The sequence below is a fragment of the Oncorhynchus kisutch genome, linkage group LG17 (genome assembly GCF_002021735.2).
Source record: "Oncorhynchus kisutch isolate 150728-3 linkage group LG17, Okis_V2, whole genome shotgun sequence".
Lineage (NCBI taxonomy): Eukaryota > Metazoa > Chordata > Actinopteri > Salmoniformes > Salmonidae > Oncorhynchus > Oncorhynchus kisutch.
In genome coordinates, this window is record NC_034190.2 from 82,444,202 (window position 1) to 82,459,792 (window position 15,591).

The following is a 15,591-nucleotide window of genomic DNA, read 5'->3' on the forward strand; positions in this document are numbered from 1 at the left end:
ACCGTTTTGGAAACCGTTTCGACACGCATTTCTTCACACAGACGTGATGTAGGTCTGGTTTTGACTGAACGTTTAACACATAAATAACTCTTGATGTCAGAGTGCGAGAGACGTCGCTGCTCTTCGGTAGAAAACGTCTCACCACTTGTGCCAGCAGTTCCTCCTGACATCCCTCGATGTTCTTACAGACGCTGCTCTTCTTGGGACGGTCCTCGTCGCCAGGCTTGCCCTCACAGATGGTCACCTGTGACGTAAACAATGTTTTTGTTTACAGACCTCTAGACGTTGTATATTCTCTGGTGTTTTAATCCCCCCCATGTCGTGTAAGGAGTTTTATAATTTGCCTGAAAACCACAACATGACAAAGAGCGGAAAAAGGTCAACACGGGAGTAATTTTTATGGCGCAAGGCAAATTTCGGAGAAAATAGACAAACGCTATCTAATCTTAATGTTTATCTGTCATTCTACCGCTGAGCAAGGCAGTTAACCTAGTGTTCCCCGGGCGACGAAGACGTGGATGTCGATTAAGGCAGCCCCCCCCCCCCCCCCCCGCACCTCTGATTCAGAGGAGTTGGGTTCAAATGCAGAAGACTTGCATTCTAAAACAGATCAGTTCTACAAAGTATGGGAACCTTATCTAAATTACCTAGAACCTGAGGTATCAGCTATTATGCTGCAAGGATTCTCTTAGAATGGGGGGGGGGGGGGATCTATGTATTTCAGAACTACACTGTACGTTCCATGTGTGGAACCTCTTGGTTTAAACTGAGCTTTTTTGGTTAATTTCTATTTGTAAGTTTGTTTAAAATGTATGTATTGAGAGACGCAATGATGGTGAGAGAAGCACCGAGTGGGGAGAGGAAAATGGTGTACGTATGTATGGGTGTGTATGTATGCATCATATGTGTGTGTGTGTGTGTGTGTGTGTGTATGTATGTATATATGCAGGTATGTGTAAGTGAGTGCTGTTGTTGTTGCTTCGTCTCCGTTGTTGTATCTCTTAATATGGGTGAAAATTGTGAAATTCAAATTTTAAAAATACTGTTACAAAAATGAGGAAGACACATTTCAGTTGTACTGACGACCGACTCGGTATCCCCCATTCAGTTGTACTGACGACCGACTCGGTATCCCCCATTCAGTTGTACTGACGACCGACTCGGTATCCCCCATTCAGTTGTACTGACGACCGACTCGGTATCCCCCATTCAGTTGTACTGACGACCGACTCGGTATCCCCCATTCAGTTGTACTGACGACCGACTCGGTATCCCCCATTCAGTTGTACTGACGACCGACTCGGTATCCCCCATTCAGTTGTACTGACGACCGACTCGGTATCCCCCATTCAGTTGTACTGACGACCGACTCGGTATCCCCCATTCAGTTGTACTGACGACCGACTCGGTATCCCCCATTCAGTTGTACGACCGACTCGGTATCCACCTTCTCCCTCGTCTTACCTTGTCCTTGTCGCTAGAGCCCAGGCTGCTCTGATGGCGGATGGCACTCTCCGGCATCCTCAGTTCACTCTGGAAGGCTGAGGACTCCTTCATGGTGCCGCTGCTGGGGCTGCGCTTCACCAGGGCCTGAGGACGACCGCAGGTTGGTCAGAGGAGATATTAGACTGTCTGAACACACACACACGCGCATTCAAGACCACAGTTGCGCACACGATCTAACACACACACACACACACACAAGATCCCACACACACACACGATCCCACACACACACACGATCCCACACACACACACGATCCCACACACACACACACACGATCCCACACACACACACACGATCCCACACACACACACAACCACAGTTGATCACACACACACGCATTCAAGACCACAGTTACGCACACGAGCCCACACACACACACGATCCCACACACACACACACACGACCACAGTTGATCACAAACACATGCATTCAAGACCACAGCTACGCACACGATCCCACACACACACACCTATGCTAATACATCAGTGAAAATACAGACAGGCAAGGCATGCAGATATTATTACGATCCACATAAATCTGTCTATATTAATCACCTATATTAATCACTTGAATTAATTCTGTTTTTAAAGTTGAATCATGTCAGCCAGTTAATTCTGAGATGTTTTAAGTTGTGCTACTTGATAAACAGACAACAACAACAACAACAACAACAGTGGATGGATTCCCTAACAATGTTTTTTGAGGTGTAGCTTCAACAGCTAGATCCCAAGCTAACTGGGGCACTGATGGTTATGAGGATAAGCCAATGGGATGGATGGAATAAGTGATATAGCAAGTCAAAGTTACCGCAGTGGTTCTCTTCCCATGGTGACCTGAGGTATTCGGTCTCACCTGACAGGTACCGTCCTCCTTGGCCCCGCAGTCACAGAAGAAAGAACCGTATTTGGCATAGGAGATCTCATGGTCTTTGTGACAGACCTTGGCGCACACTGTACACACACCTACCCCGTCCAGCATCTTACACGTGTGACAGTGGTACCTAGGAGAGGGAGAGGGGAGGTTGACTTATAATAGTTGCACTAGAGACGTCTCAATTACCCTGTCCTTTCTCCTGAAGTGTATACTCGTATAGAACACCCCCTGCTAGAAATGTAAAAGCATTGTGATTGGTTGGTTGGTGGGGTGGGGTGGAGTTAGCAATCCCACCAGATTTCTTACACGAGGCATTTCCTGCACACGTTGGCAGAAAGTATAGGTTATTGACACACAGTCTATGTGGAAGTGGAATACTGTGAAGGAATGGTATTGATCACATGAAAGGGGGGGGGGGGGCTTATTTTACCAATGCTGGTTCATGAACTCCTTCTGGGTGATGGTGAAGGTACACAGCTTATTGCACTGGGAGTCTTCATCCTACGACACAGCAGAGAGAAATCAGTTTTTTCTCATTATTAACAGATACGCTATTCCCTCTCCATTACACTCAGGTTCTCCCTACTGAACACATCTGCTTTCCCCCTCAATGAATCTCTTCCTTATTTCCTCCAATCATCCTCCTCCTCCTCCTCAAAACGCATAGGACAAGAAAGTCTGAGGAGAAGGGCCTTGAACCTTCTCCTATAACACGGTCGAGGAAGAGGCAAGGAAGAGGCAAGAAGATAGGCTGGGAGGGAATCACAGAAAGAGGCTGGGAGGGAATCACAGAAAGAGGCTAGGAGGGAGGGAATCACAGAAAGAGGCTAGGAGGGAGGGAATCACAGAAAGAGGCTAGGAGGGAGGGAATCACAGAAAGAGGCTAGGAGGGAGGGAATCACAGAAAGAGGCTAGGAGGGAGGGAATCACAGAAAGAGGCTGGGAGGGAGGGAATCACAGAAAGAGGCTGGGAGGGAGGGAATCACAGGAAGAGGCTGGGAGGGAGGGAATCACAGAAAGAGGCTGGGAGGGAGGGAATCACAGAAAGAGGCTGGGAGGGAGGGAATCACAGAAAGAGGCTAGGAGGGAGGGAATCACAGAAAGAGGCTAGGAGGGAGGGAATCACAGAAAGAGGCTAGGAGGGAGGGAATCACAGAAAGAGGCTAGGAGGGAGAGAATCACAGAAAGAGGCTAGGAGGGAGAGAATCACAGAAAGAGGCTAGGAGGGAGAGAATCACAGAAAGAGGCTAGGAGGGAGAGAATCACAGAAAGAGGCTGGGAGGGAGGGAATCACAGAAAGAAGCTGGGAGGGAGGGAATCACAGAAAGAGGCTAGGAGGGAGGGAATCACAGAAAGAGGCTAGGAGGGAGGGAATCACAGAAAGAGGCTAGGAGGGAGGGAATCACAGAAAGAGGCTAGGAGGGAGAGAATCACAGAAAGAGGCTGGGAGGGAGGGAATCACAGAAAGAAGCTGGGAGGGAGGGAATCACAGAAAGAAGCGGGGAGGGAGGGAATCACAGAAAGAAGCTAGGAGGGAGGGAATCACAGAAAGAAGCTAGGAGGGAGGGAATCACAGAAAGAAGCTAGGAGGGAGGGAATCACAGAAAGAGGCTAGGAGGGAGGGAATCACAGAAAGAGGCTGGGAGGGAGGGAATCACAGAAAGAGGCTGGGAGGGAGGGAATCACAGAAAGAGGCTGGGAGGGAGGGAATCACAGAAAGAGGCTGGGAGGGAGGGAATCACAGAAAGAGGCTAGGAGGGAGGGAATCACAGAAAGAGGCTAGGAGGGAGGGAATCACAGAAAGAGGCTAGGAGGGAGGGAATCACAGAAAGAGGCTAGGAGGGAGGGAATCACAGAAAGAGGCTAGGAGGGAGGGAATCACAGAAAGAGGCTAGGAGGGAGGGAAGTAATCACAGAAAGAGGCTAGGAGGGAGGGAATCACAGAAAGAGGCTAGGAGGGAGGGAATCACAGAAAGAGGCTAGGAGGGAGGGAATCACAGAAAGAGGCTAGGAGGGAGGGAATCACAGAAAGAGGCTAGGAGGGAGGGAATCACAGAAAGAGGCCGAGAGGGATCACAGAAAGAGGCTAGGAGGGAGGGAATCACAGAAAGAGGCTGAGAGGGAATCACAGAAAGACGAATGGAGGTTGAGCCACGGTGTGGGAAATGTTTTCTGAAATCCCAGTGTCTCTAATAGTGAGACAGCTGATGTGAAGATAAATCAGTTCGGAGTCCTCTAGCCTTCTCTCCATCTATTCCACACTATATAAAGTACCTATCTATCTCTATATATTTCTATCTATTCCACACTATATAAAGTACCTATCTATTCCACACTATATAAAGTACCTATCTATCTCTATATATTTATATATATTCCACACTATATATAGTATCTATTCTACACTATATATAGTATCTATTCTACAATATATATAGTATATATTCTACACTATATAAAATATATTTTACACTATATAAAGTACCTATCTATCTCTATATATTTCTATCTATTCCACACTATATAAAGTACCCATCTATTCCACACTATATAAAGTACCCATCTATTCCACACTATATAAAGTACCTATCTCTATATATTTCTATATATTCCACACTATATATAGTATCTATTCTACACTATATATAGTATATATTCTACACTATATAACATCTATTTTACACTATATATAGTATCTATTCTACACTATATAAAGTATCTATTCTACACTATATATAGTATCTATTCTACACTATATATAGTACCCATTCTACACTATTTAAGTATCTATTCTACACTATATTCTACACTATATAAAGTACCTCTTTATTTCTCTCCTACACTATTTAAAGCACCTCTACATATTTATATCTATTCCACACTATATAAAGAACCTGTCTATATATTTCTATCCAAACATGATAAGAGGGAGGTCCGTACAGAGTCCTCAGCCTGTGAGTCATCGTCCTCCACAGCCAACTCGTCAACCCAGTCTGAATCCACCTCTACAGCCTTCTCCTCTCCATCAACCAGCAGCACGGAGGAGCCCTGGCCACTGCTCTGTCTCAGGGCGTTCATCACATCAGCCAGGTAGGAGATGATATGGCAGGAGCACTCTAGTATGCTGGCATGCTGAGGGGAAAACATGAGAGAGAGAGGGGAAAACTGAGAGAGAGAGGGAGCCAGAGAGAGAGAGAGGGAGCCAGAGAGAGAGAGAGGGAGCCAGAGAGAGAGGGAGCCAGAGAGAGAGAGAGAGAGAGAGAGAGGGAGCCAGAGAGAGAGAGAGAGAGAGGGAGCAGAGAGAGAGAGAGAGGGAGCCAGAGAGAGAGAGAGAGGGAGCCAGAGAGAGACGAGAGAGGGAGCCAGAGAGAGAGAGAGAGGGAGCCAGAGAGAGAGAGAGAGGGAGCCAGAGAGAGAGAGGAGAGAGAGAGCCAGAGAGAGAGAGAGAGAGCAGAGAGACCAGAGAGAGAGAGAGCCAGAGAGAAGAGAGCCAGAGAGAGAGAGAGAGAGAGAGAGAGAGGGAGCCAGAGAGAGAGAGAGAGGGAGCCAGAGAGAGAGAGAGGGAGCCAGAGAGAGAGAGAGGGAGCCAGAGAGAGAGAGAGGAGCCAGAGAGAGAGAGAGAGCAGAGAGAGAGAGAGAGGGAGCCAGAGAGAGAGAGGAGCCAGAGAGAGAGAGAGAGAGAGAGAGAGAGAGAGAGCCAGAGAGAGAGAGAGAGAGGAGCCAGAGAGAGAGGGAGCCAGAGAGAGGAGCCAGAGAGAGAGGGAGCCAGAGAGAGAGGGAGCCAGAGAGAGAGGGAGCCAGAGAGAGAGGGAGCCAGAGAGAGAGAGGGAGCCAGAGAGAGAGAGGGAGCCAGAGAGAGAGAGAGAGAGAGAGGAGGAGAGGAGAGAGAGAGAGAGAGAGGGAGCCAGAGAGAGAGAGAGGGAGCCAGAGAGAGAGAGAGAGGGAGCCAGAGAGAGAGAGAGAGGGAGCCAGAGAGAGAGAGAGAGAGAGAGAGAGAGAGCCAGAGAGAGAGAGAGCCAGAGAGAGAGAGAGCCAGAGAGAGAGGGAGCCAGAGAGAGAGGGAGCCAGAGAGAGAGGGAGCCAGAGAGAGAGAGAGCCAGAGAGAGAGGGAGCCAGAGAGAGAGGGAGCCAGAGAGAGAGGGAGCCAGAGAGAGAGGGAGCCAGAGAGAGAGGGAGCCAGAGAGAGAGGGAGCCAGAGAGAGAGGGAGCCAGAGAGAGAGGGAGCCAGAGAGAGAGGGAGACAGAGAGAGAGGGAGACAGAGAGAGAGGGAGACAGAGAGAGAGGGAGACAGAGAGAGAGGGAGACAGAGAGAGAGGGAGACAGAGAGAGAGGGAGACAGAGAGAGAGGGAGACAGAGAGAGAGGGAGACAGAGAGAGAGGGAGACAGAGAGAGAGGGAGAGGGCAGTTCAGAATATAAAACTTGATTTAAAAATTGAATTACTACTTACTTTGCCCTGGGAGACGTTTGCGCTCACTTTCTCCACAACGTTTTTCTGGGTCAGGTACTTTTTGCTGTAGAAAATAACAGATTTATATTTCTATTGAATCTAACTGCATATTTAAACACATCAACTATCATAAAGATCTAGTTAAGAGTTGTACCAATAATATTCACATCACCAGTTCTACACATCAGGAACACATCTTACCATCTGGTCAGCCAATCGATGGCAGCGCGATGCAGCTGCAGATGCCCCGCCCCCTGACCGGCGCTGGCTAGGGTCGCCATGATTACCATGAGTTCCGGAAAGCCAGCGCCGTCCCCATTGGCCAGCATATCCGTTGCCATGGGGATGAGGGTGGAGAGCAGGACGGTGCACACGCCCTCGCCCACCTGGCTGTTGTCCCTGACAATGTGCGTGGTGAGCACCTGGAGAAAAAAATTTTCTTTTTTTAAACGGTTGTGACCAACCAATCAGTTTGGTCGACAGGTGTTAATTATTGACGATAATCCACGTAAAGTATCCACAAGGATATTTTGACTTGAATACTGATGCCGGGTATCACGATACCATCACGTTACTTAATACCAAAACAATACCACACAGCAAACAAAATAAAAAGCCTATTAGCCAAAGTCCCAAAATGGCCCTTAATCCGTTGCCATGGGGATGAGGGTGGAGAGCAGGACGGTGCACAATCTCATTACATTTAGAATGGATGCATTAAATTAATCAATTATACAAATCACACAAAATCAATGACTTATTTATTTTATTTATTTTTACTAATAATATAATATAATGGTAATCATTTAATAAAAATGGTAAATCTCTCATGATAAACTGGGTAAATCAAGATGTAGCCACGGTCTAGTCACAATACAGGTGGATTCATGTTCAAATAGGAGTGTGTGAATGAATTGAGTTATTGAGCTTGTTTTTTGGGCTGATTTCACGGGGCTACAGACGAAAAACTATTTGATATTCATTGTATTGATCAACAACATTTGCACAAAAAAAAAGAAGCAATCTGTTATTTTTATTTATTTTTAAAGTGTGCCTGTCTCTTTAAGACCCACACACTCTGAAGCGAACGCCATCTTGACTGGGACAAACGAGAGGCAGGCGAGACAAAATGGATGAATAAAGTCGTTGGAGCAGCATTGAAATCAGCAATATTTTTGCCCCGTGTTTTTGCATATTATCCCAAACTAGGTACTAAAGGTTGTGAACTGACGTTAGCTTCAACTGTTAGCTAGCAAAGAACGTTAGCCTACAACGCTGAAAGCTTCCGGGATCTTCTTGCATTGTAACGTGTTCTATCCTGTATGGACAGTTATTACATGCTGTGTCAAATGTTTAAAGTGTGTTAACTTTTGTGCATCTTAAGTGGTTATGCAGCCCAGACTGAGTGTATTTATTTAACCTTTATTTAACGAGGCAAGTCAGTTTAAGAACAAATTCTTATTTACAATGACGGCCTACAATTTGCCAAACCCAGACGACGTTGGGCCAATTGGACTCCCAATCACGGCCGGCTGTAACACAGCCTGGATTCGAACCAGGGTGTCTGTAGTGACACCCCTGGCACTGAGATGCAGTGCCTTACACCGCTGCGCCACTCGGGAGCCCAGTTCAGTGGTTCCTCAGGACAGACTAGAGGCAGTATGAGGAGATAACATGGTACAGTCCAGACTCCCAGTGGTTCCTCAGGACAGACTCCCAGTGAGTTCAGTGGTTCCTGGGGAGATAACTCAGCCCAGCCTCCCAGTGGTTCCTCAGGACAGACTAGAGTCCGTATGAGAGGGGACCAGGCACGGTAAGGCCACATCGGCTACACTGATCTACAGACTTGATCTTCTCTCAATCAGTAGACGACGTGAGACATTTGACAGAAGTTCCCGAAAGTAACACAAAAATTCTAGTACCGAAATGTTTTTTAATCCATGTTGCAGTGTCTAAGTCGACCGTCCAACAAAACCCCCGATAAAAGAGTAGAAACAATTCTAGAAAAAAACACAAAGAGGAGATATACTAATGTAACTGCCAAGATAAAGGAAACTACAACATATAGGGTCTTTAATAGGGTCGATGGGTGTCACTACGAGCCAGAACAACTTCAACGCACCTTGGCATGGATGCTACAAGCGCCCGGAACTCTATTGGAGGGATGTGACACCCATTTGTGTGTTTTGTTGATGGTGGTGGAAAACGCAACGCTCCAGAATCTCCCATAAGTGTTCAATCGGGTTGAGATCTGGTGACTGAGAGACGGCCACGGCATATGGTTTACATCGTTTTCATGCTCATCAAACCATTCAGTGATCACTCGTGCCCTGTGGATGGGAGCGTTGCCATGGTACCCAAAATAATGGCCTGTCCAGCATTTTCATACCTGTCCCTAAGCATGATGGGATGTTAATTGCTTAATTAACACAGGAACCACACCTGGTGTGGAAGCACCTGCTTTCAATATACTTTGTATCCCTCATTTACTCAGGTGTTTCCTTTATTTTGGCAGTTATCTGTAGTTGAGATGGTTTAATGTTGACCAGTCTTGAGAACTGCTTTTGTGCTGACACACACACACACACACACCTGTAGCAACGCCCTGTTCTCCTGCACCGTCTCCAGATGCTCCGAGTCCTTGGGTGGTGTGGTCGTCATGCGGGTGAGCCACGACTGCAGCCTGGACGGCTCCACACACGCCAGCTGGGCCAGGGAGCCGCACAGACACAACAGGCTGGGGTTGGGACTCTTCTCCGCTGAGGTGGAATAAGCGAGGAGAGGTTTAGGATATGAAAGAGATGGTAGAACTGAAACGAACTTGAGAAACTAGAGTAAAATGGGTTGACGTCAAGATTAGGATGAGCGAACAAGTCTCTAGTTGGTCAGTATGGAACAACCCTTTGGTCTGGGAGGCAGATCTGGTTTGGGATGAGGCGTGAGGGTAAACTTACTGAGCTGGAAGAGTTTGGTGAAGAATTTCAGCACCCGGTTGCAGAATTTAGCAGATAGGTTTTCATTGGCTGTAGCCATCATGATCTGAACCAGTTCTCCACTGAGACACAAAACAAGAGAGAGAAAGTTAAGAGACCATCGGCAGCTCGTCCAATAGGATAGGGGGGCTGCCATAATCAACATCCACGTCTTCAGTGCCCGGGGGTTAACAGTGGGTTAAACTGCCTCGTTCAGGGATTGAATAACAGATGTTTACCTTGACACTCCCGGGGATACCATCCAGCAACCTTCCAGTTACTGCCCCAACACTCCCAACTACTAGGCTACCAGCAAATTTGTTATATTATAATCCTAATTTATGACTAACCAATCTACTCATCACATTAGGAAAAGCAGGCTATTTTACAATAGTCTGCAAATGCCACGATAGAGGCATGATTTACATGCAGGGATATTTTTTGGGGGGTGAAAAGATCGCTACCCCAAACTTGAAACTCACGAGCCGCCTATGAGAGAGAGACGGTCGTGAACTGCAACACGGCTTAGTTTGCGGTCGTGCGTTGGAAAAATACATGCCACAAACCCCTGTGGGAATTGAACCCACGACCTCCGTGTTTTGGTAGGAGCACGGCTCTAACCGACTGAGCCACACCAGAAACGGCAGACCAACCTGAAGGAGAAGAAGTCCTCCATGGCCTTGCACACTTGGCTGCTCTCCAACTGCCTCTCCAGATACTGCAGACACTCCTCCAACACGGACTCATCCAGACCACTAAGACACAACACATGGAACAAAATGACAGCTATCAATCACCTTCGAATAGGTCTTAAAGCCAACTTTTCACTCTATTGAAGGGGGGGGGGGGGGGGGCATATGTAACTGTTTTTCTTAAGCCCTGTCAAGTTGATTAGGGGGATCATTGAAGGACAGCAATCGTCTAATTAATTCCCGCTCTGGGGGGAGGGGGGGGGTGTCATTAAAGTTGACTCAACTCCAGTCTCAGCCTGCTCAACTGCTCGGGTCAAAGTTCAAGTCTCACCTGTTGGGGTCGGAGTGGTTGGCGATGATGTTGTAGCATCCTGTGACCAGTCTCTGGTAGACGTGGGACAGGAAGGTGTCTGACTCAGCGGGGCCCAGGATACGCTCCAGAGAGGTCAAGCAGATCTCAGCTACGCTCTCCGTGCTGCTCTCCAAGAGGAGGGGGAGCAGGGCATGTACCACCTGGGGAGGGTTCAACTCCTCAGTCCTGGGGGGGGACGGGGAGAGAGTGTTAATGCTGCTCTCTTGGAGGAGAGGTGCAACCTGGGGAGCGTTCAACTCCTCAGTCCTGGGGGGGCCATGTCTACAATAATTTCCAGTATGGAACTAATTACTGTGGAGCCAGTGGTTTCTAGCGCCAGGGAAGTCGGAAATCCCAGACACACAACAGGCGCTCACTTCCAGTAACAGCTTTGATGAAAACACAGACCCAAGTCAATGGGAGAATTGCATATTTTATCCTGAAAGGTATATTAGCATTGCAATAGTGGAAGGTGTTGATGTAATATCGACTGTGGAAGTGGCTGCTGCTGGAATTAGAGAATAACTTACACAATGAGGTCTCCGGTGAGGCGGACCAGAGAGAGGAGGATGTGTTTGAGAGACGAGGCCAGAGCCAGGGACTGGTTACTGAGCGTGCCCAGATGAGCCGTCTGGATGGCACTGATGTAGCTCTCGGACGGGATGGTGTCGTTGGCGAACGCATTACGCTGAGAGAAGAGACGAGATAGTTAGTCGGAAACAGTAATTATTCTCAAATGTCGTCTCTGGGGAACCCAGACGTTTCACAAAAATGTGTTGTATCCCTGATTGATCTAACCCAGAGCTGGTTAACGAGTTGGATCGGGTGTGACAGCCATGGAACACATATATAGCATGGACAACTGGCAGTTCCCCAGGAAAGGCTTGACAAATCAATCTATCAATCATGTCATTCACTCAATCAATCATTATGCTGAGGGGGGAACACAGGCTGTATCCCAGACAGTCATTATGCTGAGGGGGGAACACAGGCTGTATCCCAGACAGTCATTATGCTGAGGGGGGAACACAGGCTGTATCCCAGACAGTCATTATGCTGAGGGGGGGGACACAGGCTGTATCCCAGACAGTCATTATGCTGAGGGGGGGAAACCGGCTGTATCCCAGACAGTCATTATGCTAAGGGGGGGACACAGGCTGTATCCCAGACAGTCATTATGCTGAGGGGGGGAACACAGGCTGTATCCCAGACAGTCATTATGCTGAGGGGGGGAACACAGGCTGTATCCCAGACAGTCATTATGCTGAGGGGGGGAACACAGGCTGTATCCCAGACAGTCATTATGCTAAGGGGGGGACACAGGCTGTATCCCAGACAGTCATTATGCTAAGGGGGGGACACAGGCTGTATCCCAGACAGTCATTATGCTGAGGGGGGAACACAGGCACCCTGTTTCTTCCAATGTGTGCTCTTTTTGGTAGGAGTGTAGTTTGAGCGACAGCCTCAGTATTCATAACCGCACACACAGACAAAGGACACGGCACGTGGGACCGATTGGGGTTCGATCAGGAATCTCAAGTTTTTGATCGAGTGTTTGGGTCTTCACGAGGCGGTGGATCTTTTTACGAACCACCTCCGTTACACAATGGGGGAGGGGGGCTGCCACCCCCTCTCAGCGGTACACACCCATGAGCCGATGTTCGGGAACTCGTTGGTGTTGATGTTGTTCCACGTCTCGCACAGCGTCTGGACGGCCGATGGAAGGTTCTGCATCACATTCTGACCTGAACGAGTGAAGGAACACACAGTCAAGGAACACACAGTTGTTGAGTGAGAGGAGGACTGAGGGGGCGCTGCTCGTCTCCGACTGAAAACAGTAGACTTTAACTAGGTATTGCTGACTAGATCTTGCTAAATATATATTCATTTCTCTAGAACGTGCCCAAACCCATAAGCCCACTAGTACGTACCGAGCAGGTTGGCTTTGCAGCGCATGGAGCCTATAGACAGGACTGCAGCGTAACCCTGAAGTTTAGCCTCTGATAGCTTGTTCTCTCCTTCCTCTGGTAGGCTCATCAGGAGGTAGGACCTGAGACACACAATAAATCACTCATTTTCACAATACAAAAACACGTTATTTTTCAAGATGGAAAGAAGACCATTTTTTTTGTTGCGTTTACTGCCAACTGAGCCTATTATTTGAAGACATACGTTGTTCTGCCCCCGACGGGAGAACATAGTCTCAGTTGTTCTGCCCCCCACAGGAGAACATAGTTGTTCTGCCCCCAACGGGAGAACACAGTTGTTCTGCCCCCAACGGGAGAACACAGTCTCAGTTGTTCTGCCCCCCACAGGAGAACATAGTTGTTCTGCCCCCAACGGGAGAACACAGTCGCAGTTGTTCTGCCCCCAACGGGAGAACACAGTCTCAGTTGTTCTGCCCCCCACGGGAGAACATCGTCTCAGTTGTTCTGCCCCCAACGGGAGAACACAGTCTCAGTAAAGTGGCAGAGAGAGAGGATAGTGGATTTGCCTCACCTGGTGAAGGCTGTGTACACGTCTATGAGCTGCAGTGTAGCAGGCAGCAGGTTTTTGGTGATCTCCGAGGGCTTGAGAGGGTCCGTCTCCGCCGCCACCTTGGAGAAATGTTCGTCCAGAGACACCTGGACCTTGGAGATGACAGCGTCCAGAGTATAGATGGCCTGTAGGGAGGGGACCTGATACAAGGGCAGGATGGAGCTGGGGTCCACACAGGAGAACGCTGAGATCTAGAGAGGAAGGAAGGTTAAAACACAGACACGCGCGGCTCTGAATGTAATCTATATTAAAATGATGAATCATTTGTAGCAAATCTGTAAATAATATAACACTGTTGATTTATTGAGAATTGAACAACACACACACGGTTTCATATATGTTCAAACATGAACACACACTGTCACACTAGGGCGAGGGCAATACCAGTATCGCAATATTTTTGTATCCATGGCAAACATAAAAACACCTACTGTATGTAAAAATAGTGTGATATAGTTGCATGTGGCTGTATGACAAAATAAATGGAGGTTTGTTATCTTTTACATAAAGTAAAAATTCTCTTCGTGTTTCGTTTTCTTTGCCACGATACTGGTATCGTCACCGACACTATCCCCCACAACCCACCTGTCTAGCGATGTACTCTTCAGCCAGCTCCACGTCGTACTTGACGGTGCTGCATCTGGAGGAAGCCACCTCGATCAGAGACGTAGCTTGGTCTCCTTTCATCCCCTGAGTCACCAGATGCTCCTGAGATTGACCGGAGAAAACAGAGGAATTAACAGTCAAGAGTTTTTCACTTCAGGTTAATCCAACAGGTGGTTTATCGATCCAGAAGGGATTAGATGGAATCCAAATTGTTGAAATGATATCAAATGTAGTTACAAAACATGAAAAGCTACCTAGTCTTATATTTATTACGTAAGACAACAGCTTCTAAGATAATGAAGAAAAAAATAAGACTTGTCCGAGGGGAATAACTGACCGGCTAACCGACCGGCCGTCCAACCGACCGACCGTCCAACCGACCGACCGGCCGGCCGACCGGCTAACTGACCGACCGGCTAACTGACCGACCGGCCGGCCGACCGGCTAACTGACCGACCGGCCGGCCGACCGGCCGGCCGACCGACCGGCCGACCGACCGACCGGCCGGCCGACTGGCCGGCCGACTGACCGACCGGCCGGCCGACTGACCGACCGGCCGGCCGACTGACCGACCGGCCGGCCGACTGACCGACCGGCCGGCCGACTGACCGACCGGCCGGCCGACTGACCGACCGGCCGGCCAACTGACCGACCGGCCGGCCAACTGACCGACCGGCCGGCCAACTGACCGACCGGCCGGCCAACTGACCGACCGACCGGCCAACTGACCGACCGGCCGGCCAACTGACCGACCGACCGGCCGGCCGACCGGCTAACTGACCGACCGGCCGGCCGACCGGCTAACTGACCGACCGGCCGGCCGACCGGCTAACTGACCGACCGGCCGGCCGACCGGCTAACTGACCGACCGGCCGGCCGACCGGCTAACTGACTGGCTGGCCGGCCGACCGGCTAACTGACTGACTGGCCGGCCGACCGGCTAACTGACTGGCTGGCCGACCTACTAACTGACTGACTGGCTGGCCGACTTACTAACTGACTGACTGGCTGGCTGACTTACTAACTGACTGACTGACTGACTGACTGGCTGGCTGACTTACTAACTGACTGACTGACTGGCTGGCTGGCTGACCTACTAACTGACTGACTGGCTGGCTGACCTACTAACTGACTGACTGGCTGGCTGACCTACTAACTGACTGACTGGCTGGCTGACCTACTAACTGACCTACTAACTGACTGACTGACTAACTGACTGACTGACTGGCTGACTTACTAACTGACTGACTGACTGGCTGACCTACTAACTGACCTACTAACTGACTGACTGGCTGGTTGACCTACTAACTGACTGAATGGCTGGCTGACTAACTGAGGGCAACATACCTTGATCCAGTTGACATATGTGGGGACTCTGAGTCGTGAGGACCAGCGCAGGGTGTGGAGGATGTCACTCTCGCTGGGTTCTCCTTGGCCATCCTTCAGCTGCTCCATGTATGCCTTAGAGGGGGGTAGGACCCCCAGGATCCTCCACAGCACCAGGAAGTAGTACTGCAGGGAGCATGCCTCCTGAGAACGCAAGAGATATACTGGTGTTAGTTCCAGGATTATCGTGTGTGTTTCAGGAACTATACTATAAG

At 49.0% G+C, this 15,591-nt stretch overlaps 1 protein-coding gene across 15 annotated transcripts in view; it reads right to left on the minus strand.

The window, feature by feature from the left end:
- ubr4 (ubiquitin protein ligase E3 component n-recognin 4) overlaps nucleotides 1-15,591 on the minus strand; it is a 142,966-nt gene that overhangs the window by 84,217 nt on the left and 43,158 nt on the right. For 13 of the 15 annotated variants that reach the window (XM_031794812.1, XM_031794805.1, XM_031794806.1 and 10 more), the window contains 17 exons: nucleotides 15,338-15,520; nucleotides 13,970-14,092; nucleotides 13,346-13,575; nucleotides 12,778-12,896; nucleotides 12,494-12,591; nucleotides 11,377-11,534; nucleotides 10,826-11,032; nucleotides 10,456-10,557; nucleotides 9,785-9,885; nucleotides 9,423-9,589; nucleotides 7,032-7,252; nucleotides 6,831-6,894; nucleotides 5,321-5,512; nucleotides 2,811-2,881; nucleotides 2,315-2,507; nucleotides 1,465-1,590; nucleotides 143-244 (listed from right to left, as the gene is read on the minus strand). In XM_031794812.1, coding sequence (XP_031650672.1) covers nucleotides 143-244; nucleotides 1,465-1,590; nucleotides 2,315-2,507; nucleotides 2,811-2,881; nucleotides 5,321-5,512; nucleotides 6,831-6,894; nucleotides 7,032-7,252; nucleotides 9,423-9,589; nucleotides 9,785-9,885; nucleotides 10,456-10,557; nucleotides 10,826-11,032; nucleotides 11,377-11,534; nucleotides 12,494-12,591; nucleotides 12,778-12,896; nucleotides 13,346-13,575; nucleotides 13,970-14,092; nucleotides 15,338-15,520 — 2,457 coding nt within the window. The remainder of the gene's footprint in view (nucleotides 1-142; nucleotides 245-1,464; nucleotides 1,591-2,314; nucleotides 2,508-2,810; nucleotides 2,882-5,320; nucleotides 5,513-6,830; nucleotides 6,895-7,031; nucleotides 7,253-9,422; nucleotides 9,590-9,784; nucleotides 9,886-10,455; nucleotides 10,558-10,825; nucleotides 11,033-11,376; nucleotides 11,535-12,493; nucleotides 12,592-12,777; nucleotides 12,897-13,345; nucleotides 13,576-13,969; nucleotides 14,093-15,337; nucleotides 15,521-15,591) is intronic. The other 2 variants (XM_031794817.1, XM_031794813.1) reach the window with 1 other exon arrangement.